Below are 20,878 nucleotides of genomic sequence, written 5' to 3' on the forward strand. Positions count from 1 at the left end.
AAAACTCCATTTTCAGTTCATTTAGACCAGGTACTGTCTATAAAAATTCACTTTATATTCCTTCAATTTTTGGGAAAAAGGCAAGGCTATAGGCTTACCAAAATGGTCGATTTTTGATCGATTTTTTCTTAACCTAATGTCACTTTTTTCTTATTTATAGAGGCCTTCAAAACGTAAAAACTCCATTTTCAGTTCATTTAGACCAGGTACTGTCTATAAAAATTCACTTTATATTCCTTCAATTTTTGGGAAAAAGGCAAGGCTATAGGCTTACCAAAATGGTCGATTTTTGATCGATTTCTTCTTAACCTAATTTCACTTTTTTCTGATTTATAGAGGCCTTCAAAACGTAAAAACTCAATTTTCAGTTCATTTAGACCAGGTACTGTCTATAAAAATTCACTTTTTATTCCTCCAATTTTTGGGAAAAAGGCAAGGCTATAGGCTTACCAAAATGGTCGATTTTTGATCGATTTTTTCTTAACCTAATTTCACTTTTTTCTTATTTATAGAGGCCTTCAAAACGTAAAAACTCTATTTTCAGTTCATTTAGACCAGGTACTGTCTATAAAATTCACTATACATTCCTTCAATTTTTTGGGTGAAAGGCAAGGCTATAGGCTTACCAAAATGGTCGATTTTTGATCGATTTTCTCTTAACCTAATTTCACTTTTTTCTTATTTATAGAGGCCTTCAAAACGTAAAAACTCAATTTTCAGTTCATTTAGACCAGGTACTGTCTATAAAAATTCACTTTATATTCCTTCAATTTTTGGGAAAAAGGCAAGGCTGTAGGCTTACCAAAATGGTCGATTTTTGATCGATTTTTTCTTAACCTAATTTCACTTTTTTCTTATTTATAGAGGCCTTCAAAACGTAAAAACTCCATTTTCAGTTCATTTAGACCAGGTACTGTCTATAAAAATTCACTTTATATTCCTTCAATTTTTGGGAAAAAGGCAAGGCTATAGGCTTACCAAAATGGTCGATTTTTGATCGATTTCTTCTTAACCTAATTTCACTTTTTTCTGATTTATAGAGGCCTTCAAAACGTAAAAACTCAATTTTCAGTTCATTTAGACCAGGTACTGTCTATAAAAATTCACTTTTTATTCCTCCAATTTTTGGGAAAAAGGCAAGGCTATAGGCTTACCAAAATGGTCGATTTTTGATCGATTTTTTCTTAACCTAATTTCACTTTTTTCTTATTTATAGAGGCCTTCAAAACGTAAAAACTCTATTTTCAGTTCATTTAGACCAGGTACTGTCTATAAAATTCACTATACATTCCTTCAATTTTTTGGGTGAAAGGCAAGGCTATAGGCTTACCAAAATGGTCGATTTTTGATCGATTTTCTCTTAACCTAATTTCACTTTTTTCTTATTTATAGAGGCCTTCAAAACGTAAAAACTCAATTTTCAGTTCATTTAGACCAGGTACTGTCTATAAAAATTCACTTTATATTCCTTCAATTTTTGGGAAAAAGGCAAGGCTATAGGCTTACCAAAATGGTCGATTTTTGATCGATTTTTTCTTAACCTAATTTCACTTTTTTCTTATATATAGAGGCCTTCAAAACGTAAAAACTCCATTTGCAGTTCATTTAGACCAGGTACGGTCTATAAAAATTCACTTTATATTCCTTCAATTTTTGGGAAAAAGGCAAGGCTATAGGCTTACCAAAATTGTCGATTTTTGATCGATTTTTTCTTAACCTAATTTCACTTTTTTCTTATTTATAGAGGCCTTCAAAACGTAAAAACTCCATTTTCAGTTCATTTAGACCAGGTACTGTCTATAAAAATTCACTATACATTCCTTCAATTTTTTGGGTGAAAGGCAAGGCTATAGGCTTACCAAAATGGTCGATTTCTGATCGATTTTCTCTTAACCTAATTTCACTTTTTTCTTATTTATAGAGGCCTTCAAAACGTAAAAACTCCATTTTCAGTTCATTTAGACCAGGTACTGTCTATAAAAATTCACTTTATATTCCTTCAATTTTTTGGGGAAAAGGCAAGGCTATAGGCTTACCAAATAGGTCGATTTTTGATCGATTTTTTCTTAACCTAATTTCACTTTTTTCTTATTTATAGAGGCCTTCAAAACGTAAAAACTCCATTTTCAGTTCATTTAGACCAGGTACTGTCTATAAAAAGTCACTTTATATTCCATCAATTTTTCAGGAAAAGGCAAGGCTATAGGCTTACAAAAATGGTCGATTTTTGATCGATTTTTTCTTAACCTAATTTCACTTTTTTCTTATTTATAGAGGCCTTCAAAACGTAAAAAGTTCATTTTCAGTTCATTTAGACCAGGTACTGTCTATAAAAATTCACTTTATATTCCTTCAATTTTTTGGGAAAAGGCAAGGCTATAGGCTTACCAAAATGGTCGATTTTTGATCGATTTTTTCTTAACCTAATTTCACTTTTTTCTTATTTATAGAGGCCTTCAAAACGTAAAAACTCCATTTTCAGTTCATTTAGACCAGGTACTGTCTATAAAAATTCACTTTATATTCCTTAAATTTTTTGGGAAAAGGCAAGGCTATAGGCTCACCAAAATGGTCGATTTTTGATCGATTTTCTCTTAAGCTAATTTCACTTTTTTCTTATTTATAGAGGCCTTCAAAACGTAAAAACTCAATTTTCAGTTCATTTAGACCAGGTACTGTCTATAAAAATTCACTTTATATTTCTTCAATTTTTTGGGAAAAAGGCAAGGCTATAGGCTTACCAAAATGGTCGATTTTTGATCGATTTTTTCTTAACCTAATTTCACTTTTTTCTTATTTATAGAGGCCTTCAAAACGTAAAAACTCCATTTTCAGTTCATTTAGACCAGGTACTGTCTATAAAAATTCACTTTATATTCCTTCAATTTTTGGGAAAAAGGCAAGGCTATAGGCTTACCAAAATGGTCGATTTTTGATCGATTTTTTCTTAACCTAATTTCACTTTTTTCTTATTTATAGAGGCCTTCAAAACGTAAAAACTCCATTTTCAGTTCATTTAGACCAGGTACTGTCTATAAAAATTCACTATACATTCCTTCAATTTTTTGAGTGAAAGGCAAGGCTATAGGCTTACCAAAATGGTCGATTTCTGATCGATTTTCTCTTAACCTAATTTCACTTTTTTCTTATTTATAGAGGCCTTCAAAACGTAAAAACTCCATTTTCAGTTCATTTAGACCAGGTACTGTCTATAAAAATTCACTTTATATTCCTTCAATTTTTTGGGGAAAAGGCAAGGCTATAGGCTTACCAAATAGGTCGATTTTTGATCGATTTTTTCTTAACCTAATTTCACTTTTTTCTTATTTATAGAGGCCTTCAAAACGTAAAAACTCCATTTTCAGTTTATTTAGACCAGGTACTGTCTATAAAAAGTCACTTTATATTCCATCAATTTTTCAGGAAAAGGCAAGGCTATAGGCTTACAAAAATGGTCGATTTTTGATCGATTTTCTCTTAACCTAATTTCACTTTTTTCTTATTTATAGAGGCCTTCAAAACGTAAAAACTCAATTTTCAGTTCATTTAGACCAGGTACTGTCTATAAAAATTCACTTTATATTCCTTCAATTTTTGGGAAAAAGGCAAGGCTATAGGCTTACCAAAATGGTCGATTTTTGATCGATTTTTTCTTAACCTAATTTCACTTTTTTCTTATATATAGAGGCCTTCAAAACGTAAAAACTCCATTTGCAGTTCATTTAGACCAGGTACGGTCTATAAAAATTCACTTTATATTCCTTCAATTTTTGGGAAAAAGGCAAGGCTATAGGCTTACCAAAATTGTCGATTTTTGATCGATTTTTTCTTAACCTAATTTCACTTTTTTCTTATTTATAGAGGCCTTCAAAACGTAAAAACTCCATTTTCAGTTCATTTAGACCAGGTACTGTCTATAAAAATTCACTATACATTCCTTCAATTTTTTAGGTGAAAGGCAAGGCTATAGGCTTACCAAAATGGTCGATTTCTGATCGATTTTCTCTTAACCTAATTTCACTTTTTTCTTATTTATAGAGGCCTTCAAAACGTAAAAACTCCATTTTCAGTTCATTTAGACCAGGTACTGTCTATAAAAATTCACTTTATATTCCTTCAATTTTTTGGGGAAAAGGCAAGGCTATAGGCTTACCAAATAGGTCGATTTTTGATCGATTTTTTCTTAACCTAATTTCACTTTTTTCTTATTTATAGAGGCCTTCAAAACGTAAAAACTCCATTTTCAGTTCATTTAGACCAGGTACTGTCTATAAAAAGTCACTTTATATTCCATCAATTTTTCAGGAAAAGGCAAGGCTATAGGCTTACAAAAATGGTCGATTTTTGATCGATTTTTTCTTAACCTAATTTCACTTTTTTCTTATTTATAGAGGCCTTCAAAACGTAAAAAGTTCATTTTCAGTTCATTTAGACCAGGTACTGTCTATAAAAATTCACTTTATATTCCTTCAATTTTTTGGGAAAAGGCAAGGCTATAGGCTTACCAAAATGGTCGATTTTTGATCGATTTTTTCTTAACCTAATTTCACTTTTTTCTTATTTATAGAGGCCTTCAAAACGTAAAAACTCCATTTTCAGTTCATTTAGACCAGGTACTGTCTATAAAAATTCACTTTATATTCCTTAAATTTTTTGGGAAAAGGCAAGGCTATAGGCTCACCAAAATGGTCGATTTTTGATCGATTTTCTCTTAAGCTAATTTCACTTTTTTCTTATTTATAGAGGCCTTCAAAACGTAAAAACTCAATTTTCAGTTCATTTAGACCAGGTACTGTCTATAAAAATTCACTTTATATTTCTTCAATTTTTTGGGAAAAAGGCAAGGCTATAGGCTTACCAAAATGGTCGATTTTTGATCGATTTTTTCTTAACCTAATTTCACTTTTTTCTTATTTATAGAGGCCTTCAAAACGTAAAAACTCCATTTTCAGTTCATTTAGACCAGGTACTGTCTATAAAAATTCACTTTATATTCCTTCAATTTTTGGGAAAAAGGCAAGGCTATAGGCTTACCAAAATGGTCGATTTTTGATCGATTTTTTCTTAACCTAATTTCACTTTTTTCTTATTTATAGAGGCCTTCAAAACGTAAAAACTCCATTTTCAGTTCATTTAGACCAGGTACTGTCTATAAAAATTCACTATACATTCCTTCAATTTTTTGAGTGAAAGGCAAGGCTATAGGCTTACCAAAATGGTCGATTTCTGATCGATTTTCTCTTAACCTAATTTCACTTTTTTCTTATTTATAGAGGCCTTCAAAACGTAAAAACTCCATTTTCAGTTCATTTAGACCAGGTACTGTCTATAAAAATTCACTTTATATTCCTTCAATTTTTTGGGGAAAAGGCAAGGCTATAGGCTTACCAAATAGGTCGATTTTTGATCGATTTTTTCTTAACCTAATTTCACTTTTTTCTTATTTATAGAGGCCTTCAAAACGTAAAAACTCCATTTTCAGTTTATTTAGACCAGGTACTGTCTATAAAAAGTCACTTTATATTCCATCAATTTTTCAGGAAAAGGCAAGGCTATAGGCTTACAAAAATGGTCGATTTTTGATCGATTTTTTCTTAACCTAATTTCACTTTTTTCTTATTTATAGAGGCCTTCAAAACGTAAAAAGTTCATTTTCAGTTCATTTAGACCAGGTACTGTCTATAAAAATTCACTTTATATTCCTTAAATTTTTTGGGAAAAGGCAAGGCTATAGGCTTACAAAAATGGTCGATTTTTGATCGATTTTTTCTTAACCTAATTTCACTTTTTTCTTATTTATAGAGGCCTTCAAAACGTAAAAACTCCATTTTCAGTTCATTTAGACCAGGTACTGTCTATAAAAAGTCACTATATATTCCTTCATTTTTTTGGGGAAAAGGCAAGGCTATAGGCTTACCAAATAGGTCGATTTTTGATCGATTTTTTCTTAACCTAATTTCACTTTTTTCTTATTTATAGAGGCCTTCAAAACGTAAAAACTCCATTTTCAGTTTATTTAGACCAGGTACTGTCTATAAAAAGTCACTTTATATTCCTTCAATTTTTTGGGAAAAGGCAAGGCTATAGGCTTACAAAAATGGTCGATTTTTGATCGATTTTTTCTTAACCTAATTTCACTTTTTTCTTATTTATAGAGGCCTTCAAAACGTAAAAAGTTCATTTTCAGTTCATTTAGACCAGGTACTGTCTATAAAAATTCACTTTATATTCCTTCAATTTTTTGGGAAAAGGCAAGGCTATAGGCTTACAAAAATGGTCGATTTTTGATCGATTTTTCCTTAACCTAATTTCACTTTTTTCTTATTTATAGAGGCCTTCAAAACGTAAAAACTCCATTTTCAGTTCATTTAGACCAGGTACTGTCTATAAAAAGTCACTATATATTCCTTCAATGTTTTGGGTAGAAGGCAAGGCTATAGGCTTACAAAAATGGTCGATTTTTGATCGATTTTTTCTTAACCTAATTTCACTTTTTTCTTATTTATAGAGGCCTTCAAAACGTAAAAAGTTCATTTTCAGTTCATTTAGACCAGGTACTGTCTATAAAAATTCACTTTATATTCCTTGAATTTTTTGGGAAAAGGCAAGGCTATAGGCTTACAAAAATGGTCGATTTTTGATCGATTTTTTCTTAACCTAATGTCACTTTTTCTTATTTATAGAGGCCTTCAAAACGTAAAAAGTCCATTTTCAGTTCATTTAGACCAGGTACTGTCTATAAAAATTCACTTTATACTCCTTCAATTTTTTGGGAAAAAGGCAAGACTTAAAATTACAGTAAGATTGTTTTGTGTTTAATTTCAGGAGGTATATTGAATTGCCTTTTATGTTTTCAGTTTTATGACAAAAAGAAAGGCTATAGGCGTACTAAAGTTATTGTTTATGGAAGGATATTTTTCATCCGTATCTCTTTCTTACTGTTAATAGACCTAGAAAGCCTATGGGGACTATTTCATTTTGATTTAGATAAGGTATGTTGATTTCAAAATCTGGCTCTAGGTTTTCTCAAGGCTGGCGATTACGATAGAAAAAGTCTTTTTTTTAGATTGCCATGTCCTTTTATATAGGCATCGAACAGCCCTGGGAATTTGTCAAGATACACTTTGAAGTTACCTGGAAGATTATATGTCTATTTTGCAATCTCAAGTACGCGAGGATAACATCCTTGCTTAAAAATACAACCAGAAAATCAAATAAAGACCTATCGAGATGACAAAACTTTGTATCTTGCAAATTTGTTCACAAAACAGTAATGAAAGTCATATTTCTTTTGTAATTTACCTTTGTTTTGTCATGTATGGTCTTAGAATAAAGGCATATGAAAAGAGAAAATATTCGACGTGGAATTTAGGTATGATTTTTACCCAATACGTGGATATTTGTTTGTATACCTTTGTTTGGAACACCACGGCTATATCAAAGCAGAATTTTCAAACACGATGAAGATTCTTAAATGTATTTTATTTTTCACCAGAAATGACCCTGTAAACGGTCTTTGAAATAATTTCACAACAGTAAAGCAGTCTTAGACGAAAACTAAAACTTGATATGACACATTAAAAGACAATGTTATCTCTTAAACGACTCCATACTATAAAACAACTTTTATCATCTTTACAGCGGCTTAAAATTTGTTTATGTAAACTTATCGTTAGGAAGACAATTTATTTAAGATAAAAGTCATACGATCCATGAAAATGGTTAAATTAAAGCAAAACCCCAAAGGTATTCGATACCTATCGTTATATAAAAACAGCAACACCCCTAAATGCAGTTTAGATAATCGGACAGGTGCTCGTGTACTTTTGTCCAAAGAAGACAATTAACATGTTAATGAGGCTTAGAAGTAGCACAATATCTTAAAGAACAATTGCCTAATGACCGTATTAAGCATGAAACTCGGAGAAGCAGCTTCGAACAGTCCAATCCTATACACCAAAAGCTCTAAAAAGACGCTTTGTTAAGTTTCGAAGTTAATTCTTTCCATTGAGAATGCCACGAAAAAAACTGCAACAGTAAGGACATTGTAAAACGACATTTCTCGCATCTTTTAATGAGCCCAGCCTCCAAATGGAAAAATACGACCATAAAAACCTTCAGCTCTTTTACAGAGGAACAATATGTGTTTATATATATATATAATTTGTAGCTTTTTTGGATCCCAAACACTTTTATGCGACAGGGTCAATCAAGCTGGTCGATAAACTTCATCATGATATTTGTAATACATAGAAATATTTCTCGTATTCAGCAAAATTGCTCATTGCAGGTTCACCAGATTTTTGCAGGAAAATTCTGAATTTTTCAAATTTGAAAAGCTTCTCCGAATCTCAGCTCTGTTTCTCTTATAATGATTAGATTCTAATAAGGTAACAAATTGAGCTTACGGAACCACAAAGCGCCTAAATTTCCCTTTTTTTCTGAAGTACTCCATGTTGAACACACTTGCAGGGACACCAATTTTTTAACTTTATGAACCGTTACATACTTTAAAAAAGTGTAGAACATACGTATACTTTGTATTCATAAAGCTACACATGTAGGGATACTTAGTAATGCTATTTATATGTAAGTAAAAAGCTTTTTAGACATGGCCCTATAATTGTCCTGTAACTATAGTTCAAACAATACTTTGTCCGATATCTAAACTCTAAGAGTTCACACTTTTTATATGACTATAATAAACGCATACAGACTTACAGAATGCCTACTGAACGACACACCAAGACTTGCTCGCTTTCTTTTCATCTTCTAATTGCGTCACATTTTCCTCTTCTTCCTCAGCTTCAGGCTCTGAATCGTCTTCTTCAGAGTCACGTGATACGTTGTATGAACGAATGAACTTGCATGGAATTACTTCATCAATTTCGTCACTGGAAAAATAATTCATTATTCAATCTTGGGGATAATAGTGGTATCCGTCTAATAATTACAATTGAACGCGAGGTATTCAATCAGAACTTTTAATCGTCGATGGACGGTCTAGATGTGTCTCTATAGAGTGCCTAATAGATGAAACCACAAAGGTCTACCAGTAGAGCTCTTTTCGGCCACTCTCTATTCTTAGCCCGCTCCGTATCTTGCAAAAGCAGGTCAAACTTAGCAGGGGATGTAACAATTCCTGATTGCATAAGTTTAATTCTTTGTCAACCTTTCTAGCCAGCCCTTCACTCTTTAAGCCAACTATGAATGCCTGAAAGAACTCTATGAATTCAAAACCAGCTGAATCTATTGCAAAATGGAGAAGACTTATTCATTCAAAGATCTGAATACGAATTTATTTTAGCCAGATTCATAAATTTCAGAACCACGATTAAATTACTTTGAATTTACAAGCAAATCGGCATGTACTCATGTAGCCAAATCGCAGCCAAAAGGCAACAGATCAAACTGATTTTTTCTATTAAACCGTAAAATATGGCTCCCTTTAATGTAATATGATAAAACAAAAAATTAGATCTTTATGACTTCAAAAATTGCCTACTCATTCTCATTCTAGCTTAGAAAATATTAACCTGGACCTATAAGCTACATAATAGCAATATGCCATATGGTCAAAAGAACTACTTGGTTCATTTACTGCTTCCTTATCACTTCACAGAATAAATACACACCTTGCTGGTCTTTTCTTTCCATTGTTTGCAGCCACTTGGTTCCAGACTCTAAGCTCAGACCCTCCGGTGATCATCTGTATTTTACCATCTTTCATTGAAGCTGCCATACAATTGATGTGGCCTAGATCATCATCTGAAATTGTCCCAATATAATCCATGCTGGGAAGCTTTCGAACTGTATGAAAAATCGCCATACATTGAAATCTGTGTTTGCAACAAATGGCAAAAGACGCAGAAAAAGCTTTTATAAATTTAGAGAACCAACTCGTATGAAATTTCTGAGTTTTAAAGCATTTATTTATAGAACCAATGAAATTCAAGATGAGATATTGCTGGTGACATTTTTTGACATTTTGAAACAAAGATAACTGAAAAATTGATTTATTTATTGATTTAAAAATCTAGATCTTTTGTAGACGTACGATGTCTCGTTACAGGAAATGGTGCCATCTTAAAAACAGGCACCTCTTTAAAGCGGACGTCATAAAACAGGCCCAGATTTTCTCGGGAAATTTCTTCTTTCAAGTTAATGCTTTGCAGAATAAACATCCATACACCCAGCAAATATCATTAACTCTTTTTCCCTTCTATGAATCTGTTTTATGAGGTTCTGCTGTATGCTGCATTGATTCGCGCGTCAACAAGCTGGTCAACATCAATTATTTTATGAATATAGCGACACACACAAAGTGACAACTATGATGACCTTTTGTCACAAGTCAAGAACAAATGGGCTTTTACATGCATTTCTTAGAGGCTTTTTTAAAACAGAGTATTTCAAAATTTTGAATCGTTTTCAAGACAAAGATTTCTTATTTAGTTTAATTATCTTTAAAACTTTTTTAGAGAATTCCGATCAAAAAAATTACATGATGTTGCCAAAAATTACAATTCAAACTTGATTTAAACAGAGTACCAGCCCGTTTACAGTGCTTGAAGAAAAAACAAGGCTACATGATCTGAATATGTAGGACCTGACAAAAGAGCTAACGATCATTTCAATTGTTGTGTTTTAAACACGTGTCAGTATTGTATAGGCATCTCATGTGATCACATTGTCACCATGCGATCTCGTGTGATCATGTGATCAACTTGAAGCAGCTACATCCCTTGCCAAAAGATATGTAACAACACAATATTCACGTTACAAAGTCGACAACCCAAAGATTCAACCACGGTTTCGCTAAATTCTCCCTCTTGAATATACCCCATAACAATGTTGATCCCTTAATTAGAAGTGTTTATGCTCCGGATCCTAGCTATATTGTCACTGACAATCATGCAACATTGATATTACTCAACATTGTAATGGAAGGAGTGGAAACAGCTTTTAAAATCTGCGGAGATTTTGTGCAGGTATCCTGACAGTTTGTTCCAGGATTGCGGCTACAATACTGAGGATTCGTTATGCAGCACAATAACGCACAATAACACAATAGAAGTAATCTTACCGTTAATGTAACCTGTTCCATTGTCAATATCAAAACCAGCGCACAACAGAAAACCATCATTGCCGTCCTTCAACACTGTCATGGCATCCGTTGGACTGAATTCGTTTAGGTTGTTTCGTAGCTTGACAATTTCACCTAAAATTAAATTTGTCACATTAAAAAAATCGAACAGTATTATAATAAATAATAAATAAACAATATTCAGTATCTGGCGTTCAATACGTAAGGCAAACTGCCCTGTTGTTTATTTTTCAACAACAGAGCTTTCTCATTCGAGTTTACTGACGACATAAATAAAATAGAACCATCTGCCTGACAGTGGCCCCTAAATACTAAAGTGATTAAAAACTTCGCCTTTAAATGCTTTTCAAAATGCTTTGCTTTTGTAAAACCAGATAACTGCAAGATTGACAAAATCTTTAGTCAGTTCCATGAAAAGTTTTTCGGATCAGCAATTGACTAGACCAAAGTATTTCCCTTATAAGCTCATTGAGAGACCAACCAGATCAACGTCGGATACCCGACAGTTGTATGCACGCCCATTACAGACTACGACGTCCTGTTATTTATAATTTGAGAAATAATATTGAATTTATGCTACCAAGGTTAAGAACAACAAGTTACGGATCTGAAACTATCATATAATGAGGGCAGCCTCTTTGGCTCTCTTTACCTCAGCACATAAAGAATGCTCAATCTATCAATGAGTTTAAGAAAGAAATTACAAGCTGGAATGGCACTGACTGCACATGAAAATTATGTAGGACGTTCGTACCACAACTTGGATGTTTGAAATACTAACGTCACTAACATAGATATATTTTTGTATCTTAATTAGCTCAGACTTTCATGCGTTTTTTATTCCGTTTCAAAGATTACTATGTACTTGAATTTTTTTCCATTTAATTTTGTATGTATTTATTCGATGTATTAGTTTTAACAGTTGGCTTGGATAAGCTCTAGAATACTTTACTGTAAAAAGCTATGTTGTGCCAACTTAATATAAATTGATTATTATACTTCTTAGCTCCAACTTCTGATTATTATAAATACTTATTTAGCGGCATATGAAAATTACACAAAAATTCACCTGTTTTTGTGTTGAATGCCTTAACATTAAATCCATCATCACCCCAAAATACAGTATCATCGAACGCTGCGATGCAGCTGATTTTACGCAGCGGCAGATTCAAAATGCTAGTGTTTGGTGTGTCTGCCGCGTTTTCATCTTTTTTAAACGACTTGACAGTGGAAATGTCGTCGTAGGTATCGATTACATTGACGAGCTCATTGTCATGCAGCTCAAAGACTTTAACTATGCCATCTGCGGAGGCGCTGGCAAGCCTGCAATCGTCCATAAACTGTCAGTACAAAAGAAAAAGATGCGATTAGAAATTCAGTATTTCCATTTGGATTGCACAAAACAATTTTTATGCTGAGCATCCAGCATTGCATACGGAGATGACTGCTAGAGGTACATGCATGGCTTTTAGCAGATACACAATTATTACTCTATTCCGTGCCATTAAAATACCTTCTGTGTCTATTCTAGCAAAAGGAAAGTAAATTCATCAACAAATAATGACTTTTAAGGCCAATCATAAAAATATGAAGTTGATATTAGACAAGTACATTTGACAACTCCAAAAGGAAGGAGTTTATAAGAAAATGAGGTAGGTGACTACAAAGATTCAGATTCAATAAAACAGCATATGTAGAATTAAAACTTCGTATTATTGACAGCATGATAGTTGTGGCATTTTCTGGAACAAGAATGGTTGAAAAATTAATCGAAACATACCACAATTGCCACGAGTGCATCGTCGTGTGCTTTGTGTGAAATGGTTATTTCGCCTTTCACAAAATCGTATATGTCAATCTTCCCACCTTCTGTTAAGTGAAAGAAAATTAAAGTTTAATGGTGATATATGGTATGAGATGATAATTTTGCAATGCCATAGAATATAACTGAAGAATAAAGCAAGTGAACGTAACCAGCGAAGTCGGTCGGAGTACAAACAACACAACAACAAAAGACAAAAAACATTGAAACTATCAATAAATTACATATTTTATCACTATTCTATAAGGTCAAATTTCACACAATTTTACATGTAATCATAAAAATTCAAGTTTGTAGTAGATTGACGCATTTAGGCATTTCCACTGTAAATATAAGCATTTACAAAGTGAAAAGTTGGCTTAAAGAAAAGAAATATGTGGATTGACTTACCATTTCCAATGGCAAGCAGTTCGTTTTGGTGGGCCAAACACGTAACAGGATTAAACACATACACTGATGAAAGTTCCTCGCCTGAAAACAAAACAATTCACTCAGCTTAGATAAACTCAGCAAGACTTTTTAAAACTATCCTTACAAAGAGTGACTGACGACCTTTCAACTACTTTCAACAAATGGGTAGTATTCTTAAAAGTGGCGGAATTATGGGGGTTTGGGGGGGGGGCTTGGGCCCCTACAATCAGCGATGTCGTCGGAAAATTCGGGCTTTCTTCGGATAATTGACAACCATTTAACGTACCGAAATTACCTCAAAGAATCGTTCTGAAAAGGAACTAAGGGGCGTAATTGCCAAATTTTAAGCTTATCTAAGGGGCGTAATTGCCGAATTTTAAGCTTATCTAAGGGGCGTAATTGCCAAATTTTAGGCTTATCTAAGGGGCGTAATTGCCGAATTTTAAGCTTATCTAAGGGGCGTAATTGCCGAATTTTAAACTTATCTAAGGGGCGTAATTGCCGAATTTTTTGCTTGCTTCGCTCGCAGGTGATCTGCATTTTCCCTTTTTACCCCAGGGGCCTCTATAACCTCTCTGTGCCCTTTTTGCAAAATTTGAACATAGCATAGCTTATAAAATATTAGCCAGTACTAAATAATCCACCAAACAATATATTATCAAAACTGCCTGTGAATTGTATATTTAGTTTCAATTCCGTAAAGATTAGCCGAAATTTCTATCGGATTCTTCTGAACAGAAGTTATTTTCAAACGTATTTCTCACTGACGAAAACAAGATAAAATGCATAAAATTAACGTACGACTTGTCAAAATTGTAATCGGTCGACCTCTTGTATCACCAATTGTCTTAGATGAGATATCGATCTTGATATAAAAAATCATAAATGGATTGTTCTTCTTGCAACTTAATTATGGCATGGTCAGCAAAGTTTCTAAAGAGTCCCGTCAAAAAGTCAACTATTTTTATCAAAATGTGCAGTTTCTTTAAAATCAGATATGATGTTATCTTGTCGGAAATTCGTAGGCCTGGGCCCCCCAAATGAAAGCCTGAATTTCTGCCACTGATTTATAAATACAATTTCAGAAAGATGAAAAAAGAGTACAATATCGTTTACATCAAAGACTTTTAGCTCAAGCATTCATCTAGCATGAAACGTTAACATCCGGGTGCGGATTGAGATTACACAATAGGAAAAGAGCAGCACCCTATTCATTAGTGTTAATTTACTGTGGACGATGTTTCATTAGGACTCGAGGCTGGAACCTTTTGCGAGACCAGTGCGCTAACCAGAATAATGTCCCTAACCAGCCCCCAACCACACAAAATAAAAATAACGTGCCAACATTCAACTTTTTATAATCTTTAGGCAGGGGACAAAGTACGAGCCATTTAGATACCTAGCAATGTATTACATTCCTTGTTATCTTCTCCTTACTATAAGTCAGCAGGTGCTTTACATATGAATAATTATTACAACGAAACCATCTATAAATAGGTATAAGAGAAGGAGCACGATTGTTTTAGCTTTCTTACCTTTCTTAACATCCCATATCTTAATTGAACAGTCTTGAGAGCCTGTAGCGGCCCTGTCTTCTGATATAAGCACAACTGATGATATACTGCCCGTATGTCCACCAAGGCTCGATAACTCTTCATATGTTTCTTTGTTCCAGATTTTGAAACTTGTATCGTGGCTAGAGAAGATAATATAATAGTAATGGATTGCTCGGTCAAAATATATTCTAGAAAGCACACAATTTCGCCTGTTATTTGCTCTACTTTTCGAAGACATCAATTAAGTTGTTTGAAATTAAAATAACCTAAACTAAATTAGGAACAACTATATACACCAAGTCCCCTGCATTATGCTTATTTTGCAATATCTATTAATACGTTAAAAATTGTCATATTGTCCTTTTCTTTCAAATATAACAACCTTTATTTCGCAATTTAGTCAGTTATTGACATCATTTGAAATTACTCGTCCTCTGTGTTTTGTTTTGACTTCTAAACGTATCTTAAGGTTGCGCTCGTATAACTGTAAGACCTCAGCTATCTGGACAGAACCATATCAGTCACTTAAAACTTTCTTGTTCCAGTGGCGGACACCTGTAGGGCAAGGGGGCGTGGTTGCCTCCCAATACTTTGGAGGGCAATGGTCTTTTGTTCTAAAACAATAGAAAAATGTGACGTCATCTTATAAAAACAATAGCTTTGCCCCCCCCAATATTTGACCAAGTGTCCGCCCCTGCCTTGTCCTACACGCCAAAGCGTGATGAGCTCTGTCTGTCCGCCATAACAGTTTTCTTCACTAACTGTAGAACTACTCACCCTCCAGATATGATTGCCTTCTTGTCAAAATCAATACCGCAAATTGGGTGGTGATGTCCTTCGACTAACTCAACTGAAAACTGCACCTGTTTGCATTCCTTTGGGTTGGATGGATTTTTCTTAACACCCTTTCCTTTTTTAGACTTAATGATTTTCACTTCATCTGTTTCATTGGCCTCCACTTGCATAGCTTCATCTAAGATATAAAGTGAATATTAACACTTAAAAGAAACACCACATATGCTTGTACCAAAAATGATATTTAACAAACTGCTTGACGGGACGCAGAAAGAAGTCCATGGGACTATGGAAAAGGGGTGCAGGGGTGATTTCATAATATTGAGTAATTGATAAGCAGTTTATCTAACTACCAACCAATCTCCAAATTTAACATGGCCCTGATTGAAGAAAGAACAACTGTAAACAAATGGAAATTTTGTTTCAAATAGAAAAGCAGCCAATTGGAAACTGTATTTTTAAACATGCTAGCTTTATCATATTGTGATAACTTGAGAGCATTTAATCTGTTATAACTGAGAGTGTATAGAGAAATCACTCATAGAAATTACAGCACATCACCCAACAGATCATATAATTTCTTTAAAAACAAATCAAAGAGACAATTTTTAGTTTTTGTTTACCAAAAAGCCTTATGATTGTTTCATGAAGAGCAATAGTGGCAAAGTAGTAATTTAAACATAGATAATCACTGAAAGACCTGGATACAGTTCTGACAAGAGGGTATTTGCTTTGGCTCCTGGGGTTATTCAGACCTTTTTTTTAGTTTGGTAATGTTGGGGAAAGGCTCAGGAGCATATAAATAAGCCCTAATGAGGGAAATGAGTGGAAATAGAAGAGGGGGAGAAAAAATCAAATTTGATAATTTTTGTTTTGAATAAAGACAGGTTGTAAGAGTCTGGGAAGCAGAAAGGGTGTAGAGCATTCCAAAGTTTACAGGATTCAAGGAGGAAGGAAGAGTTATGGGATAGAGTTTGGCAAAGTGACTTGGAAAGGGTGAGCACTGTAAGGGTATCTGGTTTTGAATGGGCAGGATTACACAAAGTTACATTTCTTATTGACAAAACCCTTTAACATGAATGGGCAGGAATACACAAAGTTACATTTCTTATTGACAAAATCCTTTAACATGAATGGGCAGGATTACACAAAGTTACATTTCTTATTGACAAACCCCTTTCATTCATTCAAACCCTAACATTCAGGCCATTAAGTTATGTGTTGTCACATTCTTCTAACCTTGATTCTCTATGGCTAGTAACAACTTATGTCACTTTCTTAACCTAGTTCCTGTTTTCACACTGATCCAACAATGTAGCAAAATGTCAAAAAACTCACCATCTTTCTTCAACACTTCTTTTATAGTTTCACTTTCCTCTGTATCTGGGTTTTCCTCCAGTTTCAAAACTAACTCATCCTCTTCTTGGGCTTCTTTTTTCTCTTTGGAGACATTGTCATCACAGTCACCATTCTGCTCTGCAATGGTTAATTGCTCTTCTTGTTGTTTAGTCTCCATTTCCTGGTCATCTTCCAAAGCCACTGAAATCAGTTCTTGTAGTTTCTCTCTAATATCATCACTCTGATTAATCTGCAAAGAAAGAAAAAGTTGCTTCGTAATCTTGCTTCTTTTCATTTATATAAACTTTTACTTATAAATATGAAAGGCATCAAATCAGTGATCAAATCGAGTCATGGTTTTGTGGTGCAATGCCATTGATGGGTCTGACAATGATCACATGAAGTTGCCTTATATTCCTTTGCAAAACAGCTTCTGTCAATAGCGAGTTATCAACAACCAATTTAGGTATCACAAGAAACCAAAACAATCACACCATAAGCAAATGACCCTGTTAAAAAAACCTATTTACCATGAAGGCCACCTTTAATATGATGACCAGCAAAGTTGTAGGTTTCAGAACCCTCTTCAAATCCTATATTCAAAGATTAAGAGGGTACTTTTCTAGCATCAACTTGACACTCTATACCCTCTATTTGGACTCCATAAAAGGGCCCACATAAGTTACACCATTTTCCCTTGTTTGCTTACCCATATAACTTGGCACACCTATGTCCAGAAAGTATCCTCTCTAGAGGCAATTAAGACATTCTTTGATGTGAACTTTGTGTTTGTTACCAAAAAATGACTCTTTTTGTTTCTTATTCATTCTGATATGAAATTAGAGTTGGGAGCTTGAGTGAAATCTATGTGCCGAGACTTAAGCTGTTACTACATGGTCGTGTTTTGCTGTTACTAAATGCTATATTAGTGAACAATGGTAATTTTTGTTCTGTGATACAGGCAACCTGACTTACATATATATTTTATACAGGGTCTCAAGCATAAAGTGGTTTTGTATGCAATTTAAATGTTCAAAAATATTTCTTCTTGTCTCAGTTGTTAAACTTTGCTTAATCGAATAAAAAAATTGTCTTTATTTTGCAAGCCTATGATAGAGGATGTGACCTGCCTGTGCTTAGGGACAATTATATGTTAAGCTTTGTTTCTCTTTTCGCCTTTTCTTTGGAAATGAGGTTTAATGAAGCACTATTCCATCAATACTGCATTGTTGACTTCTTTTTACATCCCCTAATGACAAGCCAAATTTTATAAAGTATATATAGTTTGCCTGTCCCAAGACAAAGCATGCAGTACAAGACATTTGAGAAGAGGTATCTAGTAACTTGCTCCATTGTAAGGGTAGCATAATTTTTTCAAAATAGTTTGATTCCCTAAACAATAACAGGTTCACCGGGGGGAAGGTTTGTCCGAGACCCTATGCCTATCCTGTCCATCTTGAAGCAGCTGTTGAAGCAGATGATAAAAAGGACACAGTTGAATTTCTATGTTCTAACTAAGTATTTTAAATCTGGAATGTTTTGCTAAGCAACGTTCTTGCTGCCTTAACTGAAAACGATTTGATTGAAAATCAAACATATTTTTGCAATTGCATTTATAATTTGACAAGACATACTTTCTTAACAAAGAGCTGTCCAAAAACTATATCTTGTATTACAATAAATAGATAGAAGGTTTCCTATTCTGAAGTTTAATAAAATATCACTGAGTTTCTCTTCTATTTTCTTATTCAAACCTGCAAACCTTTGGCATCATTTTAACAGCATCTGTTAGTTCAACATATGATGGGTGAGAAACAAAAACTGGGCCTAGTTCTCTGGTATATAGTTTAAGAACTTAAATAGCTTATAACTAGTAAAAATACTTATTTTGTTAAGAAAGCAAAATTTAGTTTTAGAAAGGGATGTTGCACACTAAAAAGCTACAATTTCAAAACATCTAAGCAGTTTAAGAAGAAGCAAATTGCAATAAATCAAAAACACAGTAGATAAAATTTTGATATGAAGTTAATCTTTTGAAATCATATTATGCCTAAACCCAGCTTTATGTTGAGTATTGTATTGTTCTCCTGGCAGTCAAATAAGGATGAAAGGAAATTAAAAATGGCATTGGAATTGTGGTTTTAATTCTGCACAATCCCTTTTCAGCTAGTTGAAATTGCATGAGTGCTTTCATTAATCAACACTAGTTACGCAAATCACTTGCCACGATTGTAACACAACCCCTCTGCATATTCTTCGGTGCATCGTGGTCTCATTTCAGCATGCCTTTCAACCACAAAGGTTTTTTTGGGGAAATTAAAACTGGTTGCAAAGAAATTAACCAACAGGTACTGAAAAAATGCACGATAACGGGCATCTAGAAGCATTTCAACCCTAGAACGATGTGATTGTAATTAGAAAAATCCATATAAACAAATGATCAGGAATTCTAAAAGATCGTGCGCCAAAGATTCTTTAGTACATATCCAAGAACTTTGTTAACAGAGCTGAAACAGACAAATAAACCGGGTGCCTCGTCTCTTCAAAAAGAAACTTAAAGGTTAGCAACTTTACTGATAAGAAGCAATTTCGCGATCAAGCAAATGCAAAAAAAGAATCTTTTCGCCTGGTAAGAAGACTTGCAATTTGCGATTTCTTTGATTGATTTGCAATTTGCATTGCTACAGGTGCCTTGCGGGAAAAAACGTTTGAATTTTTACTGCTTGTTTTGGAATAATGATGCTTTTTGAGAAACATAAAACATTAAGCTAAAATTGTGGCGTTTAATTTCTGGAAGTTGAGAATAAGATATCTCTAGCTGATCGACCTGAAAAGTAAATGGCTTTGCCAACACAAGTCTACTCTAGGCCTTCCTGCCATCATGCCAGAAGTGCTAGATTTGGCGCGGTAAGATGCATTTTTCCTCGGTGCAAAAAAGAATCTGTTACAATGTATTTCATACCTTATTGATCTCTTCTTCTGCGAGTTCCCTCTGTCCACACACTCTTTTTAAATTTTCAATCTGTCGCAGTTTTTTCCTGAGTTTTCTTATTCTTAGGGCAGTTTTTGTTTGTTGTGTATCCGCCATCTTCCAACGTGATTCTCTGTCTGAAATGACAATAGAAGTCGATCGACTCGACTTCGCTGTTTGACCAAACGGCCTCGGCCCTAGCCTCGATCATAGGCCCCCACCCACAGGCAGTTGAGTACTTCATGTACTTTTTGCTTACTGTCCGACGACTCAGAAAGGTGTCAGAAATATTAATTTGGAATTTCAGAGTTTTCTCTAACTTTTAATTGGAGGTTTTGATTAGTTATACTGGTTTATAATTGGGGCTAATGTTTCTAATGTTACATCATCGTTTGGGGTCTGATTCAAGACATCCAACTCAATCGTTTCAAAAAGTGTGTGTAATAATACTTGGGGTCATTCAGATTTCTTTTAGATTCAATCACAGCAAAATCCCGGAATAAAAAACCCTGGAGAAAATAGTTCATCACAGGGTCTTTATACCAAGATTCTACTGATATGATATAGAATGTTCAAGTGACGTCATCTAAAAATATGCTTTTAGAATTCTAGAATTCCGACTCCATAAACTGAGAGAAGATGATGAAATACCTCTAAAGAGGCAAATTCAGTTGAATTGGTTACAATATCAGTTCAATTGGTAATTGGTTACGGATTTAGCATACAAAGAAGTATTTTGTAGTTTTATTTCAGGTTATATGGACTAACTTCTAAAATCGTACGAATATTTTTTGGTCAGCCTCGATTGGCGCCAATAGGAATTTCACCCCGGGGTTTATGGCTTGAGGCCGCAATGAAGGCTTCAGCCTAAATGGATA

At 33.9% G+C, this 20,878-nt stretch overlaps 1 protein-coding gene across 1 annotated transcript; it reads right to left on the minus strand.

Annotated features, from left to right (window-relative positions):
* Positions 1-7,475: 7,475 nt before the first annotated feature.
* LOC135688244 (uncharacterized) lies at positions 7,476-20,151 on the minus strand. The gene is made up of 10 exons (XM_065205017.2): positions 19,992-20,151; positions 17,030-17,279; positions 15,674-15,869; positions 14,876-15,036; positions 13,320-13,400; positions 12,888-12,976; positions 12,177-12,447; positions 11,087-11,221; positions 9,636-9,810; positions 7,476-8,894 (listed from the first exon to the last, which is right to left on the minus strand). Exons 1-10 carry the CDS (start codon positions 20,115-20,117, stop codon positions 8,729-8,731), a joined length of 1,650 nt encoding a protein of 549 aa, XP_065061089.2. The 5' UTR covers positions 20,118-20,151; the 3' UTR covers positions 7,476-8,728.
* Positions 20,152-20,878: the final 727 nt, after the last annotated feature.

This window comes from Rhopilema esculentum, chromosome 19 (assembly GCF_057945365.1).
Source record: "Rhopilema esculentum isolate cy_ngs chromosome 19, ASM5794536v1, whole genome shotgun sequence".
Classification (NCBI taxonomy): Eukaryota; Metazoa; Cnidaria; class Scyphozoa; order Rhizostomeae; family Rhizostomatidae; genus Rhopilema; species Rhopilema esculentum.